At 49.5% G+C, this 13,985-nt stretch overlaps 1 protein-coding gene across 2 annotated transcripts in view; it reads right to left on the bottom strand.

Annotated features, from left to right (window-relative positions):
• Positions 1 to 13,985, bottom strand: part of SYK (spleen associated tyrosine kinase) — a 96,824-nt gene that overhangs the window by 49,290 nt on the left and 33,549 nt on the right. For both annotated transcript variants that reach the window (XM_060015095.1, XM_060015096.1), the window contains exons 2-3: positions 5,644 to 6,072; positions 3,141 to 3,301 (exon numbers count right to left, since the gene is read on the bottom strand). In XM_060015095.1, coding sequence (XP_059871078.1) covers positions 3,141 to 3,301; positions 5,644 to 6,045 — 563 coding nt within the window. In that variant the 5' untranslated portion in view covers positions 6,046 to 6,072. The remainder of the gene's footprint in view (positions 1 to 3,140; positions 3,302 to 5,643; positions 6,073 to 13,985) is intronic.

Here is a 13,985-nt window from a genome sequence, read left to right as displayed (position 1 = left end):
CAGGCAGGTGCCTTAGTCAGAATACCACAGGCTGAGGGGCTTTAAAAACAGACGTTTCTCTCAGTTCTGGAGGCTGGAAGTCTTGGATCACGATGCTGGTGAAAGCCTGTTCCCTGGCATGTAGACAGCCGCCATCTGGCTGTATGCTCACGTACGTGGCCTTGCCTCTCTGGTGCAGGCAGAGTCCAGCCTCCTCCTTTTCATAGATAATCCCATCATGGGGCCCCATCTTCATGGCTTCGTCTAAACCTAATCATCTCTCAAAGGCCCCACCTCCACATCTGTTACACTGGGGGCTGGGGCTTCAACATACAAATCTGTGGGGACACAAACATTCAGCCCATCATAGCAGATGATGAAAAGCCACCTCTAGAAATGCCACAGATGACTGCAAGGGAGGATCTATAGGCCACACTGTCCATCTCCTCTGTAAAGAGCCTTTATTCTCCAAGGACAGTACAAAGTCCCTGACAGCCACTCTTCACAAAGCCACTCCTGAACAGTCCCAGCCAAGCTGTGTGTACAGGAGACAAGAGCGGGGAGCGGGCATTCTGAGTAATGTGCCCTGGTACCACGCCTTGCATGGGGAGAACGGTGGAGCCAGAGACAGTGGACGCCTTGGACGTGGCTTTTGCTTCTGCTTCCTCTCAGCTCAGACGTGCCAGGGACACCACATTCCAGCTCTCATCTCCTACTTGCCTGACAGCCTTGGGCAAGCTCCTCTGTGCCTAAGTCCTTGTTTGAAAATCAAGGGATTTAGACCATTAGCAGTGAGGTCCCTTCTGGCTCAGGGGTTCTGCTACTGCAAATGGATTTCATACCATAGTTCAAGAGGAGAGAAAATATGTACAGTGTGGCCGGTGAGCATGCTCACTTCTGCACCTCTGCACTGGCTCTTTTCTTTTTTTTTTTTTTTTTTTTTGCCGTACGCGGGCGTCTCACTGTCGTGGCCTCTCCTGTTGCAAAGCACAGGCTCCGGATGCGCAGGCTCAGCGGCCATGGCTCACGGGCCCAGCCGCTCTGCGGCATGTGGGATCTTCCCGGGCCGGTGCACGAATCCGTGTCCCCTGCATTGGCAAGCGGACTCCCAACCACTGCGCCACCAGGGAAACCCTGCACTGGCTCTTTTTTACACGCAGCCAGACGGGTACCATTGAACTTCAGTTGGATCTGCCCTAACACCTTCCCGAAGCTGGACAGACTGGTTTGCCCAAAGCAAAGTCCTCCCAATGCCCGAGAGCCCTCAGTAAACTGGCCCCCATCCTCCATTTCTCCCCCTCTCACTCTGCACCAGCCACAGTGGCCTCGTGGTGGCCTGGCCCTCCTAGCACACTCCTGGCCTCTGGGCACCCACACATGCTGTTCCCTCATCAGGATGGCTCCCAGCTGCTTTCAGGTCTCTGCTCAAATGTCTCCTTCACAGTCAGGCCCTTCTTTGCCATCCAGCATAAAACAGAACCCCCAACCACAGCGTGCTCTAGTCCCTTCCTTAAATGCTCCGATGCGCTGTGCAACTCTTGTTCAATCATTCAGTGTCTACTTCTGCCAGTGACATGTGGGCCCCACGAGGCAGACGCCTCCGTCTCCAATGCCCAGGACGGAGCTGGTTTCCAGTGCCTCACGCAACTGTGGACACCAATAAATGCTGGTCCACAGATGGACGAGTCAGTTTAAATGATGGGAAAGTAGGCAGGAGACACATTCTTTAGGGAAACCTGGATAAGGCCGGAGAAGACCCAGTTGGAAGGACCCCACAACTGTGGGGCTGTCCCAGGGTGGGTGCTCCCTGCAACACCCCCTTGTCTAAGTGGGGAGCAGACGGTCTCCCTGAATGCAGCTCTTCCCCGGCGAGAGTCTGAGCCCAGGCTTCTGAACCGGTGAGAAGGCAGAGGTCTTGCTGTTTGGATAACCCAACTTGGGGCTGACTTAACGTACCAAGATGCCATGTATGCAGTCCCATGAGAGGTGTGTTGGAAATTATTCCTAAGAAGTTGGTAAAAGTTCAAACCTCAGGGGAAAATGAGCTGATAGGTGCCACACTGAGGGCAAAAAATATCCCTCTGTCCCATGATTTCTGCCAGTGGCCATTACTGCATCCACTAAGCCATCATCCCAGTCATGCAGTGTGCCAGCCTGGGCTGCTCTGGACTTGTTTTTAGGATTTTTTTTTTTTTAAGAGTATTGTGTTTAAGATCATTTCTTAAATAATAGGGATTATAGGAAAGTCTGAGGAAAATTCTTTACATAGATGGATACTCAGAGAAAACACTTCAATTCTAGGAAAAGTTTACAGTGCCAGCTGGGTGTGACTCCACATCCTTGGTCACGGGGCTACACTGCTGTGTAAGTGTCCGAGGCCAGATTGGGGCACCCAGTCAGCATGTCCGGGGCGGGGATCACTGAGCAGTGACAAACACAGGTGAGCATGCCTTGGCTGGCAGCCCCCCGGCAACCCACCAGCCACAGCACCTCAGGGGAATGAGGTCGACACCTGTCCAAGACAGCTCCTTGCCCTCTCTGGACCACCGACCCTGCCCCGAGGCAGCCTACATCTCCAGCACCTCCAGGACTGAGGTGCACTGAGCACTGAGGATAAGAGTGAGCAGGCCTTGAGACACACACCTCATTTCTGAGATTATGAGGCCAGAGTCTGCACACCTGCTTGTGATCAAGTTCCTGCACTAACCTTTCATATGAGCGACTCCCAGCAAATTTTCTTTACTATCCATCCTACTGGTACTTCTCCCCAAAGAGAAGAAAAGTCTGAGATCTTGGAGCAAATGTGAGCAATCACACTGCAGTATCTTTAGCTTGGATGGATAGCCACAGATAGTGTTATGCATCCCATGTTTATCATTAAAAGCAGAATACGTGGCTGAATAGATATTCTTCAATGATGTCCCTTGGTGCCCAAGAAAAATGTTCACTTTGGGGCCATACTGGGCAAAACAAATGCTGAATTCCATGAGATGGCTTCAATTTGAGATGTCTGTGCAGCCAACCAACACACGTGTTTTGATGATAGCACATGATCCCTTCCCCAAAGTCACCAGGACTCCAGGAATGTGGAGGCTGAGCTACCCCTAACTGTCCAAGCAGGCCTGGAGCTACTGGGTGAAGGGAAAAGACACAATACTTACAAAAACTTTCCATTTGTCTTTGATCCTATCAGGACAATCTGCTCAGATTCATCCCGAGAGATTTTTCCGTGGAACCAGGGCATTTTTTCATGGGCTGTGGTGGCGATCAGCTTCTCCAGCTGAGGTTTCTGGCTGATAATGGCCTGCTCGAGAGCTTGACCCTGTCACGAGGAGAAGAGAGTGAAGCCATACCAAGCGAAAGTGACGAGAAAGACGCAGAAAGCATTTCCAATCTATCCTAAGTCCTGACATGGTAAAATGTCATCACGTTTATTTATGTGTTTGTATGTTCATTCAATAAATAAAGCCAATAGATCTTATATATTGTTTAAGTGCCTTCAAGTATATAACTAACAAAATAGACTTTAGGATACAGAAGTGGGCACTTTAAAAGCCACATTGGGCTTCAGAAACCATCTGGTATAATCCATGAGGTCTAGAGAATGGTCTTCCTGCCCTCTTCCAATCAGTCGCCTCCTAGAACTGACTGTTCTGTGTTAGACGCTGATCACATAATAACAATCAGGAAGATGTAAGACGTGCTTTTTCCTGTCTGCCTCTACAAGGCTTCACTCTGAGCACTTACACATGTTGCTGCCTGTAACTGCAAGAGATGTGATCACAGAAAGAGGAGATAAACCTTGACAACATGGAAAACAAAAATGAGAAAAAGGCTGACAGCTGGGTGAATTCGCTTCTTCAACTGTTCTTAGTGGGAGAGAAATAGATATCTTTCACAGTAGTAAATAAACAACCTGAGCTGATTATTCCAAGTTATAAAAAGAATCAGAAGTGAAAATAAAAACATAACCAACCCACGTGAGGAGATGGAAGGGGGGAGGGAAGGCAGAAGGGAAGGTGAATTTGAAAATTTTGTCATGCTTCACAGATGGAATGAAAAACAAAAGCAGTTATAGTTCCATACCAGAGAGGCATCCGATTCAAAGTGAGCAGAGGGCAAAAGCAAAAGGGTGTGGAATACTACTCGGCCATAATAAGGAACGGACCCCTGACACACAGCTGACTCACGAATGCATTATGCGGAGTGTAAGAAGCTGGTCTGAAAAGGCTACATGCTGTGTGAGTCCATTTATATGCATTCTGGACAAGGCAAAACTATAGGGACATAAATCAGATGAGGAGTTGCCAGGGGCTGGGGTTGGGGGTGAACATGAGGATGCTTGATGGGTGATGGAACTGTTGCATGCCTTGACTGGGGTCGGGGGCTACATGATGCCATGTGATTGTCAAAAAATCATAGAACCAGGGCTTCCCTGGTGGTGCAGTGGTTGAGAGTCCGCCTGCCGATGCAGGTGACACGGGTTCGTGTCCCGGTCCGGGAAGATCCCACATGCCGCGGAGCGGCTGGGCCTGTGAGCCATGGCCGCTGAGCCTGCGCGTCCGGAGCCTGTGCTCCGCAACGGGAGAGGCCACAACAGTGAGAGGCCCGCGTACCGCAAAAAAAATAAATAAAAATAAAAATCATAGAACCATATACCTCAAAAGGATGAATTTCACAGTGTGTAAATTACACCTCAATAAATCTGATTTATCTGATTTTAAAAAAGAGTAAAAAGATGGTCTAAGACTTATGTAATGAATACTGATGAAAAATACTGAATACATAGTATCTGTTTGCAAGACTGAATTCAGTGCAGAACATATTAAAGGAGTAAAGAAGTCGGTGTATAGAATCCTCAGAAAGCCTGTAGTGTCATACATCCACATGGATATATAGAAAACATACATCCAGGAAACACAAGGAAATGGTTGAACACGTGGGTCTGAGCAGGAGACCATCAGCCAGCCTGGTGGCTCCTGATATCAAGTGCTGTTGAGAGTGTGGCAGGAATGTAAGTTGTCACAACCTCTGGGACCTTTCTGGATGACAACCTGTCAATATGTCCGAATCCTTCACTGTGGCAAATCCAACCTGTTCAGGGTTATCCTGCTGATGCTGCATAAAGCGTTAGGAGAATGTTACTAGCAGGATTATTTATAAACAATGAAGATGTCCATCAATAGGTACTAGTAAAATAAATTATGGTGCACAGGAGGGACCATCAGGCAGCCAGTAACAGGCTGATGCAGCTGTGTGTCTATGGACATGGAAAGTTCTGCAAGAGATATTATGAAGGTGTGAAATCAAGTGCCAATCAGTGTGTCCAGTATGACCCTCTTGGGTAAATAAAAACCAGTATATGCCTGTGATGCCTCTCTGAAAGGGCCCAGCACGAATTGGGTAACAGTGGTTTCCTGTGGTGGAGAAACCACATGGCTGGCACTGTAGGGGCCCACCCTCTCAAGTGTGACCGCAAAAGAGGAAAGGCTGTCTTCTTGGAGTGAGGCATTTGGGGGCCCACGCTGATGACTAAGGGATAGGTTGCTTATCTGAGGCACCACTGCATGGCTCTCATGCAACTGGGTGCCTGTGTGGAATCCCAGGGCCGGCGAGCACACGAGACCGTGCACCGCCGCCGCCGGGGGACCGGCTGCCGCCCACCTGTAGGTTCCATGTCTGTTTCACATACTCCCGGATGAGGTTCTCCTTCAGGTCCTCAAAGGGGCCGGTTTTGGGCTGCACCCCGGGCGGCCGGTTGAAGGGCTTCTTGAGGAGGCAGATGAGGCCATCCAGCTCCTGGGAGTGGTAGTGGCAAAGCTCGGCGGGGCTGCTGTGGGCCCTGCCGCCTGAGATGGCGTAGGTCCCGTTTAGCTCCCGCTCAATGGTGTAGTGATGCGCCTTCCGGTCGTGCGCCACCGACAGGGCAAAGCCGCCCAGGTAGTTGCGGCTCTGGCGCAGCAGGTAGAGCCCGTCGCTCATGCCCCCCTGGGTCAGGTAGTCTTCTGCCTCCTCCCGGGTGATGTTGCCGAAGAAGAAGGGCAGGTGGTTAGCGCTGTCGCCCATCCCTGCGCCTTCCCCTCAAGTGTCCACCTGGCAAAACAAAGACGGGGCAGTGGTCAGGACCTGAGCGGCACGACACTGTTAGAGCACCGACCCTCCAGATAAGGAGACAAGTCCTCCCGCCAGGCAGAAGCTCTTCCCTCTGAGACTCGGATCTAGAGCCTGAACTAACTGTGCTCTCGTCCTTTCTGCCCACATAACCATTACATTTCCAAACACACCCTCTCAGTATTGAACCAAGAAACAGAGCATTGGACCAATGCAGTCAAATTAATCTTTTGTGTGCATGTGTGGGTCGAGGGGTGGGGGGACAGAGAATTCTAAGAGACAAACTAAAAAGAGAAGTCCCCTTCCAAAACAGGGCTTAGGAGCTCTCTGACAGTCAGTGGGGCACAGGGGCAGAACCCAGACGAGCCCCTTGTTCTCTGGAGATGCAGTTGTCCAGAACACTCACGCTGGTCAGAGTTATGTGCAGTGAAGATGTCACTGGACTCCTTCTACGTGAACATTGAGGGTCTACTGTGTCACACGCTATAGCTGGACACCAGAGAGCTGAGCACTGGCCACATTTATATATGTCAAACCTCTGGCCAGGAGGTTGGACGGGCAAGTGGCTGCCCTGAGGCATGAAAGTGCCATCCTCCCAGAGCCCCAGGCCTCAGAGACACACTGTCCCCTTCCCACCCTCCTCCGGACCACTTCCTGGCACCCGTCTTGTACCATCCGCCGGAACAGTATCGAAGAAATAGTGCAGGTTCCACATTTGATGAGGACACCTGTCACCAAAAACAGATACTTCTCGCACTAAACAGAAACACACTTCAGAGGGGAAGTGTGAAGGCAGTGAGTGCAATTTGACAGGAAGACTGTTTGATCATTTGTGGTTGTAGATGAGAAGGATCTATAATGCCAGTCCAAAAAGTATCTAAAATAGTGTATATTTTAACCAAAAGGGGATTTTCATCAATGGAAAAGTATCTAGATGACTGCATCTGTGCATCTAGGGAGCAAAGCACATACCCCTTCATGTTATACACACAGACATACACACAGACACCCAAAGAAACACACACAGACCCACACACCACACACATACAGAGACACAGATACACACACACATGATTATGTGAAACAGCCTCTTCTCAACAGGACTTACCTTACAAAAGACAGTAGAACATAGTGCCTGCCTGGTAGAGGTAACAGAATTTTCTCCAGGCAATACTGCCAAATCCTGAGTGAGCCCCCCAAAAGACATGGGTTTTATTATAATTAGATTGTACAAATAATTTTCTCATTTGCTTCTCTTAATATTTGACTATCAATCACTAATTTTTCTTTGTCAATGTTTCTAAACATTCATCTTCCAGCAAGGTTTTGTTTTCTCTTATAAGTACCATCCATATTTGCTCTTAAAGCAAAGATATCTGCTATTAACCAAAAGACATCCCTGGAAAGACGGTGAGTAGATGTGTCTTTGGGGAGCAGTAGTTCCCTTCTGCTTCTTTCTTCTTCTCAGGCTAATCCCTCTATGCCATTTGTGTTACAGTTTCAGCCCCTGCCCCCCCATCCCCCAAAGAGTGAGGGCTCTGGACTCCTTTCTCATGCTCTGCTCTGTTCCTGCAGTGGGTCTTCCAGGGCCTCACCTATCTGTCATGCACAGTGAGCCCACCTGCACTTCCAACTCCTGTCCCCTGCAGCCCAGCACTTTTCCAACCTCCACGTGCCTACACATCACCTGAACTCTGTTAAGCGCAGGGGCCAACCGAGCTGCAGTGCCAACAATCTGGGTGATGCTGATGCTGGGCCCCTGACCGTATCTGAGGCTGAGATCTCCATGTACTACCCCCTGCCTTCCTCAGCCCAGGCCCTCCCCCAGCCAGGAACCCAGAGTCCTTCAAGAGTCCTTGCTTTCTCTCAGGCTGGTTTCCCAAATGGCTGTGGTGTGTGTTCCGTTCCCTCTGTATCTCTTACCACTGCCCTTTCTAATGCACCCTCCCAGCTGCACTGCTGTAAGCACTGATGTCCTGCTGCCCTGCCATCCCCTCCCCTCCTATTCTGCTTCATCTGCCCCGTAGGCCCACAGTTCCCTGCAGCTTGCCCCATCCCTCTCTGCCTATCAGCCTCATTCCTAGCAGGCTCGGTCCACAGGCCACGGCTGTCCCCTCCTATCTCCTTGCTTACACACTCCCTCTGCTTGAGGGACACACCATCTTGCACACCTGCCCCAGATGCACCCTTGATCTCAGCTGTCCCTAGTGCTTGGGACTTCTCACAGAGCTGCCACCCACCACTGGCCTCAACAGTAAGTCTTCAAAAACAATATTGTAAGTGTTTACAAATATTTTTTAATTTACATAAACCTTAACAACTATTATTTTTAAAATTCATCAGTTTGCCACTAAGATTTACATCGGTGCTGGCCCTCTGCTGTGAATCCCACATTGAAGCGAACCAACATGACAAGATAGAAGACAGGCGGAAAGGCAGCCTGCCAGGCCCATCTTCCAGGCCCATGAGGGATGCTCCTGAATGGCTCTGATGGTGCATGTCAGACTCACCCCTAAGCAGGTGGTACCTCTCTGGCTTCCCTGGGAGGGGAAAGGCCTGGCTGCCCTCAGTGTCAGCAGTGCCTGGCCAAGCAGCCCTTTTATAATGGTGTGATTTCCTGGGCTGGAGGTGACACTGGGAGAGGGCCTGAGCAAATGCACTGGGCTGTTGCCGTTGGCGGTGGTTTTGACAGTAGAGATGGTTTACTGCAAGGACAGCTTAGGGCACATTCTTGGGCTATTTAATTTGGGAGATGAACAACATCTGCGATGCCTTCTCAGGACCGGCTCCCACCACTGCCCACCCGGGGCCTTCTCCACAACACAGGCCACGGTGATGGGAGACGGTCACCTTCATTGCAGCTGCTGTCCACAGAAGCTGCGTGACCGCACTGCTGCTCTCAGCCCTGTTCCTCAGACAGTAGCTCTCGCTCACTATGGTAAATAAGTACAGACAGCAGCTTCCCCGCTGTGCTGTGTACTCCCCTCCACAAGCCCGTTGACTTGGGCCCCTCTCCGTCCACACTTGCTCACAGGCACTGCTTAAATCTTCCTTTTCTTTGGACCCCAGGGAAAGTCTGTAGCTCAAACTCTGTTTAACACACACAGGGATAATACTCTCCTCAACAGTGCCTAGAACTTGCTACCTATTTTTTTTGTCTATTTCAACATTCCCAGTTATTTCTCACCATGTGTGAAATCACTTTATTGTGATAAATCAGCTTTATTCCAAAGCTCAAAACTGAGAAACAAAAGAGGCCGTTGGTCCCCGTGGACCAGGCCCCCCAACTCCTCCCCAAACACCCCCAGCACCTCGGCTGGTGCACAGGTAGCTCTTGAGTAAGGTGAGGCTTCATGCTATTGCCAGGTCAGTGCCTCAAAACACTACAGCATTGGGGAGGGTTGGATTGGGAGTTTGGGACTAGCAGATGTAAGCTATTACATATAGAATGGATAAACAACAAGGGTCTATTGTGTAGCACAGGGGACTATATTTGATGTCCTGTAATAAACCATAATGGAAAAGAATATGAAAAAGAATATATATGTATAACTGAATCACTTTGCTGTATACCTGAAACTAATACAACACTGTAAATCGACTATACTTCAATTAAAAAAAAAAAATAACACTACAGTATCATTTCCCTTTTGGGGCCTTTTTATGACACAGGTTCAAGGTGGATTTCACACTAGAAAAATGTTTTATAACATGAAATAATGTTTTGTGATGCCTAGGCAGCCTATCCCCCTTCCTGGCTTAGTTTTTCTCTAGAGCACACCTCCATGGGTAACAATCCTTTAACACACTGTAACTTGCTGTTGAATTGGATTCTTGTCTCGGTCCCTGCACCAGAGCGCCAGCTCTGAGAGGTGAGAAGAGGATGCCTTTGTTCACTGCCCTGTCTCGGCACACAGCAGGTGGTCAAAAATATTTGTTGATTAATAGGTATTGTAATAGGGAAGAACAAATCTGACTCCATATTGGATGTGTTTCTCTTACTTTAACCTTTGTATTCTATTGCTTTTGCTACAAGTTAATCACTAAAGAGATGTTGCCCATAGCTTAGAGAACACATAATGGCCCATCTCTGGAAACCCTGCCTCCCATGCCTGAGTGTTAAGCTAAAATACCTTTGTTTAGCTCACAGGAAATATCCTGACAAGGCCCACCTGTGAGTGGCCGCAGGAAAAGAAGAAATTAACACATTGCCTGCAGGGTCTGGCCAGAACCAGGAAATATTTGCAACAACTTAGTGTCAACCTTTTTTACTTTACCTCCTTACCTCCCCCTCTTTGCTCTAGAAAAGAAACTAGCATCCAAACCCCAGTAAAATGGTTCTTTGGGACAGTAGTCCATCATCTTCTCGGTCTGAATAAAGTTGCTATTCCTCGCCCCAATACCTCATCTCTCAATGTATTGGCCTGTCGTACGCCGATCTTGGACTTGATAACAGTATGATTAAGTGAAAGCAGCTTTCAAAATAATGTGTCCAGAGCAATCTAGTTTTGTTTTTAAAAGGTTATATGTACCCAAGTATGTAATAACATACACCTAGAGAGTCAGAAAAGAGACATAAAGTCTGAGAGGACAGTGGGTATGGAGGAAGAACCCTGGCTGGTTTTACTGGCCTCTTTTATATTTTCTGTCAAAGCCTCTGCACTGCCCCATCCTCTTCTGCCTACTGTCCTCTGCCTGGCCTTTACTCAACACTCCATTAATCTGCTCTTGCCAATGCCACCAACCTCTAAATGGCCAAACTCAAGGTCACTCCTCTGGCCCTATCTTGCTTGACCTCCCAGCAGTGCTGGCTGCCACCCAGCACTCCCACTTCAGTGGGTCAGTCCCTCTTCTTGGCCAACCCCTCCCCAGTCCACGGCTCCTTCCTTCACTTAATCTGCAACCCAGTGTTGGGTCTTCAGCTGCATCTTCTCCCAGCACACGGCCCCACTGCCAACGACGTGCCCGTGGATCCCACATCCATCTCTCCAGGCTGAGCTCCTGACCTAAACGCTGTTTACCTGACGTTTCCACCTGAACATCTAAAGGGCAACTCAACCTTCAGGTGCCTAAAACGGGACTTTCAATTGCTCACGCTTGGTCCTCCCTGAGCCCCTTCTAATTGAGGAAATGACACCAACTCTAACCAGTTGCTCAGGACGAGACCCTAGAGACTTTCAGGATCCCTCCTTTTCACTCATCATGCATGTCTAATCCACTAGCTTAGAAAAGAACATGTTTTCTTTCGGATGTGTCCAGGCCACCCTGGAACATGTCCCTTTGAGAAGCAGTGAGCTCCATTCAGAGACCAATGGGCTCCATCACGGGCTGGGGAATCTCAAAGGAGGTTGGGTCAGCTGGTCTCCAGGGATCTCTTATCAGTTTTCCTCTAAAACATATCCCAAAGCCATGTCTTCTCTCTTTTTCCCCTGACATTCCCTGGGTAGAAGGTCCATCACCTCTCACTCACGTGGATGGAAGTCTTACCCGTTAGTTCTCCCTTCCACCCAGCCCTCCTCATGGACCATTCCCCACACAGCAGGCAGAGTGATGCTAGCAAGCCATCTCCCTCTCCCAGACACATCCCAAACCCTCTTCCTCCGGCCTTCAAGCCCCACTTGGTTAGGCCCGAGCCCCCTCCTCACCTTGCCCACTTTCCCATCTCACCCGTGCTTACCACGTCCAGCCACACCACCCTCCTTCCTGTCCCAGATGCTGTACTTTCCCCCATGGCTGGTTTCCTCCTTCTCAGGCCTGTGGTCTCAACTCATGTCACCTCCTCAGAGGGGCGCATGCTGATGGCCGAGTCTAAGGTGGCTTCATGACCCAGTTCATCTTTATCTCCTGAAAAGGTTTATTTCCTGCATCACATTCACCACAAGCCTGCCCTCGTACAAGGTAAGGTCCAAGGTCTGGAAGTATCGACCTGCATCCCCAACACTTAGGGGCTTCCCAGGGGCTCACAAAATACCTATTAAATGGAAACCTGCTGATCTCTCCTTTTTAGAGTTTCTACAGTGAATAATGCCATTGCTTTACTAATATAAACTCTCACTGTGCAGCTGCTGCTTCGCCCAGGTGGAGAGCATGGTTGCAGAGTCAGAGAACCTCGGAGAACATGCGTCCAACCTCCTTCGAGACCCACACAATTCCAATTTGCCCAAGACCCTCTTAAAGGTATAGTTGGCTTCAATGCCACCACCGCCGAGATCTAAACACACAAGTGCACAGGCCCCTCTTGGGCTGCTGTCGGTAGCCCACAAATGCAGCCATGGGTGGCCTCAGCTCCCAGTATCCACACTGGGTTTCTAGCAAATGAAAAGCTGCCCTTTTCACATGTGGTCAAAGCACGTCCCCCACCCTTGATTTACACACTAAGACCGCTGCATTTGCCCCCTCTCACACTCATTTTGTTGGTCTCACCCATTTCCATCTGTCACCTTTCATTAAATCAGCACCGGGCTTCTCAACCTCGGCACTCTTGACATCTGGGTTGGATCATTCTCTGCTCTGGGGGCTGTCTTGTCCACTATAGGCTGGGGTAGCAGCAATCCTGGCCTCCGGCCACTAATTCCAGCAGTTTCCTCCCATTCCCCAATCATGGCAACCATTTCCAGACATTGCCAAATGTTCCCTGGGGGCAGTGTCCCCAAATGTCCCTTGACTGGAAGCCACTGTGTTAGTGGTTTGGCCTGTCCACAAATCTGATGTGTTCCTTCCACTGCTCGAGCACCTGCACCAATAAATTAGATAAATGAATATCCCTCTATCGAATGATCACTCTGAGCACAGGACAGGGAGAGGTGGAAAGGATCAGAGCCCCGTGGAAGTAAATGTGCGCTGACCCTGGAGGAGAGCTAGGGGTGCAGAGCAGAGTCTGGGAGCCGGACAGGCTGGTGTCCCATCCCAGCTTGTGTGACCCGGGCACATTAGCATCACAGGTCTGCACCTGTGAGAGCGATGACAGTGGCACCAAAGTCGCCGTAACTCACCGCAGTCATGATGGAGAGTGTGGAGGGGTGCCCATGACAACTGGTACCTCACAAGTGGGAGTTCTGAATAAAAGAGAGAAGGAGTGGTTCATGGTGGAATGGTGAAGGGGAGGTATGGGCAGCCCACACTTGAAAGGAGAGTGTGTGTGTGTGTGTGTGTGTGTGTGTGTGTGTGCGCGCACGCAACCCCAGTAGACACCTTCACAAAGGCAAGATGGAGGCTTGAATGGAACCACAGACAATGTTTTCTTACTTTAAAATCCTGCCTAGTCAGGTAAGGCTTCATCCTCCATTCAATGCACTCTGAGGAGTTACATCTAGAATAGAGCCTATATCATCCCTGGGCTTTGATTCTGGCTGCCCACCGCCCCACACCCCCCCTAGGAGCCCCACCAGCAGCCCTCCCAGAGCCTGCAGAAACGAATTCCTGTGACCTACGATGAGCCCCTTGAATCCAACTAGCACTCTCATGTCTTCCTCGTTTGATCTAAGCAGTACTGTATCCTTTTGCACTTCCTGACATGTTACAATCTCCCCTGCCAACTAGACTCTCACAGTGCATTTCCCCAGTCCCAGAACCAAGGCTGCCTGCATGACCTTTGCCCTTTAAAATGCATTTAGCTTTGAAAATATCACTAAGTTCTAGCTTATCAGACAGCAGTTTCATAGATTAAGAGGAATAGCCCAGGCTTGTCATCATAAACAAAATGTTTCAGATAAGATTTGAGCTAATTTTTTTTAAAAAAGTCACATTTCTGGGGGCAGCCTGAGTGGAAGATTAGATACAGCTGCTCACATCTAGCCTAGTAGCTGAAAAAGCTGTCTGGAACCCACAACTCAGGTGGAAGGAAATTTCGTCCCCAGCACAGGACAACCAGAGTGAAGTCAACGTGATGAAGCGGG

Source organism: Delphinus delphis, chromosome 6, assembly GCF_949987515.2.
Source record: "Delphinus delphis chromosome 6, mDelDel1.2, whole genome shotgun sequence".
NCBI lineage: Eukaryota > Metazoa > Chordata > Mammalia > Artiodactyla > Delphinidae > Delphinus > Delphinus delphis.
Note: the sequence above shows the minus strand (reverse complement) of the source record. Positions and strands in the feature narration are given on the sequence as shown.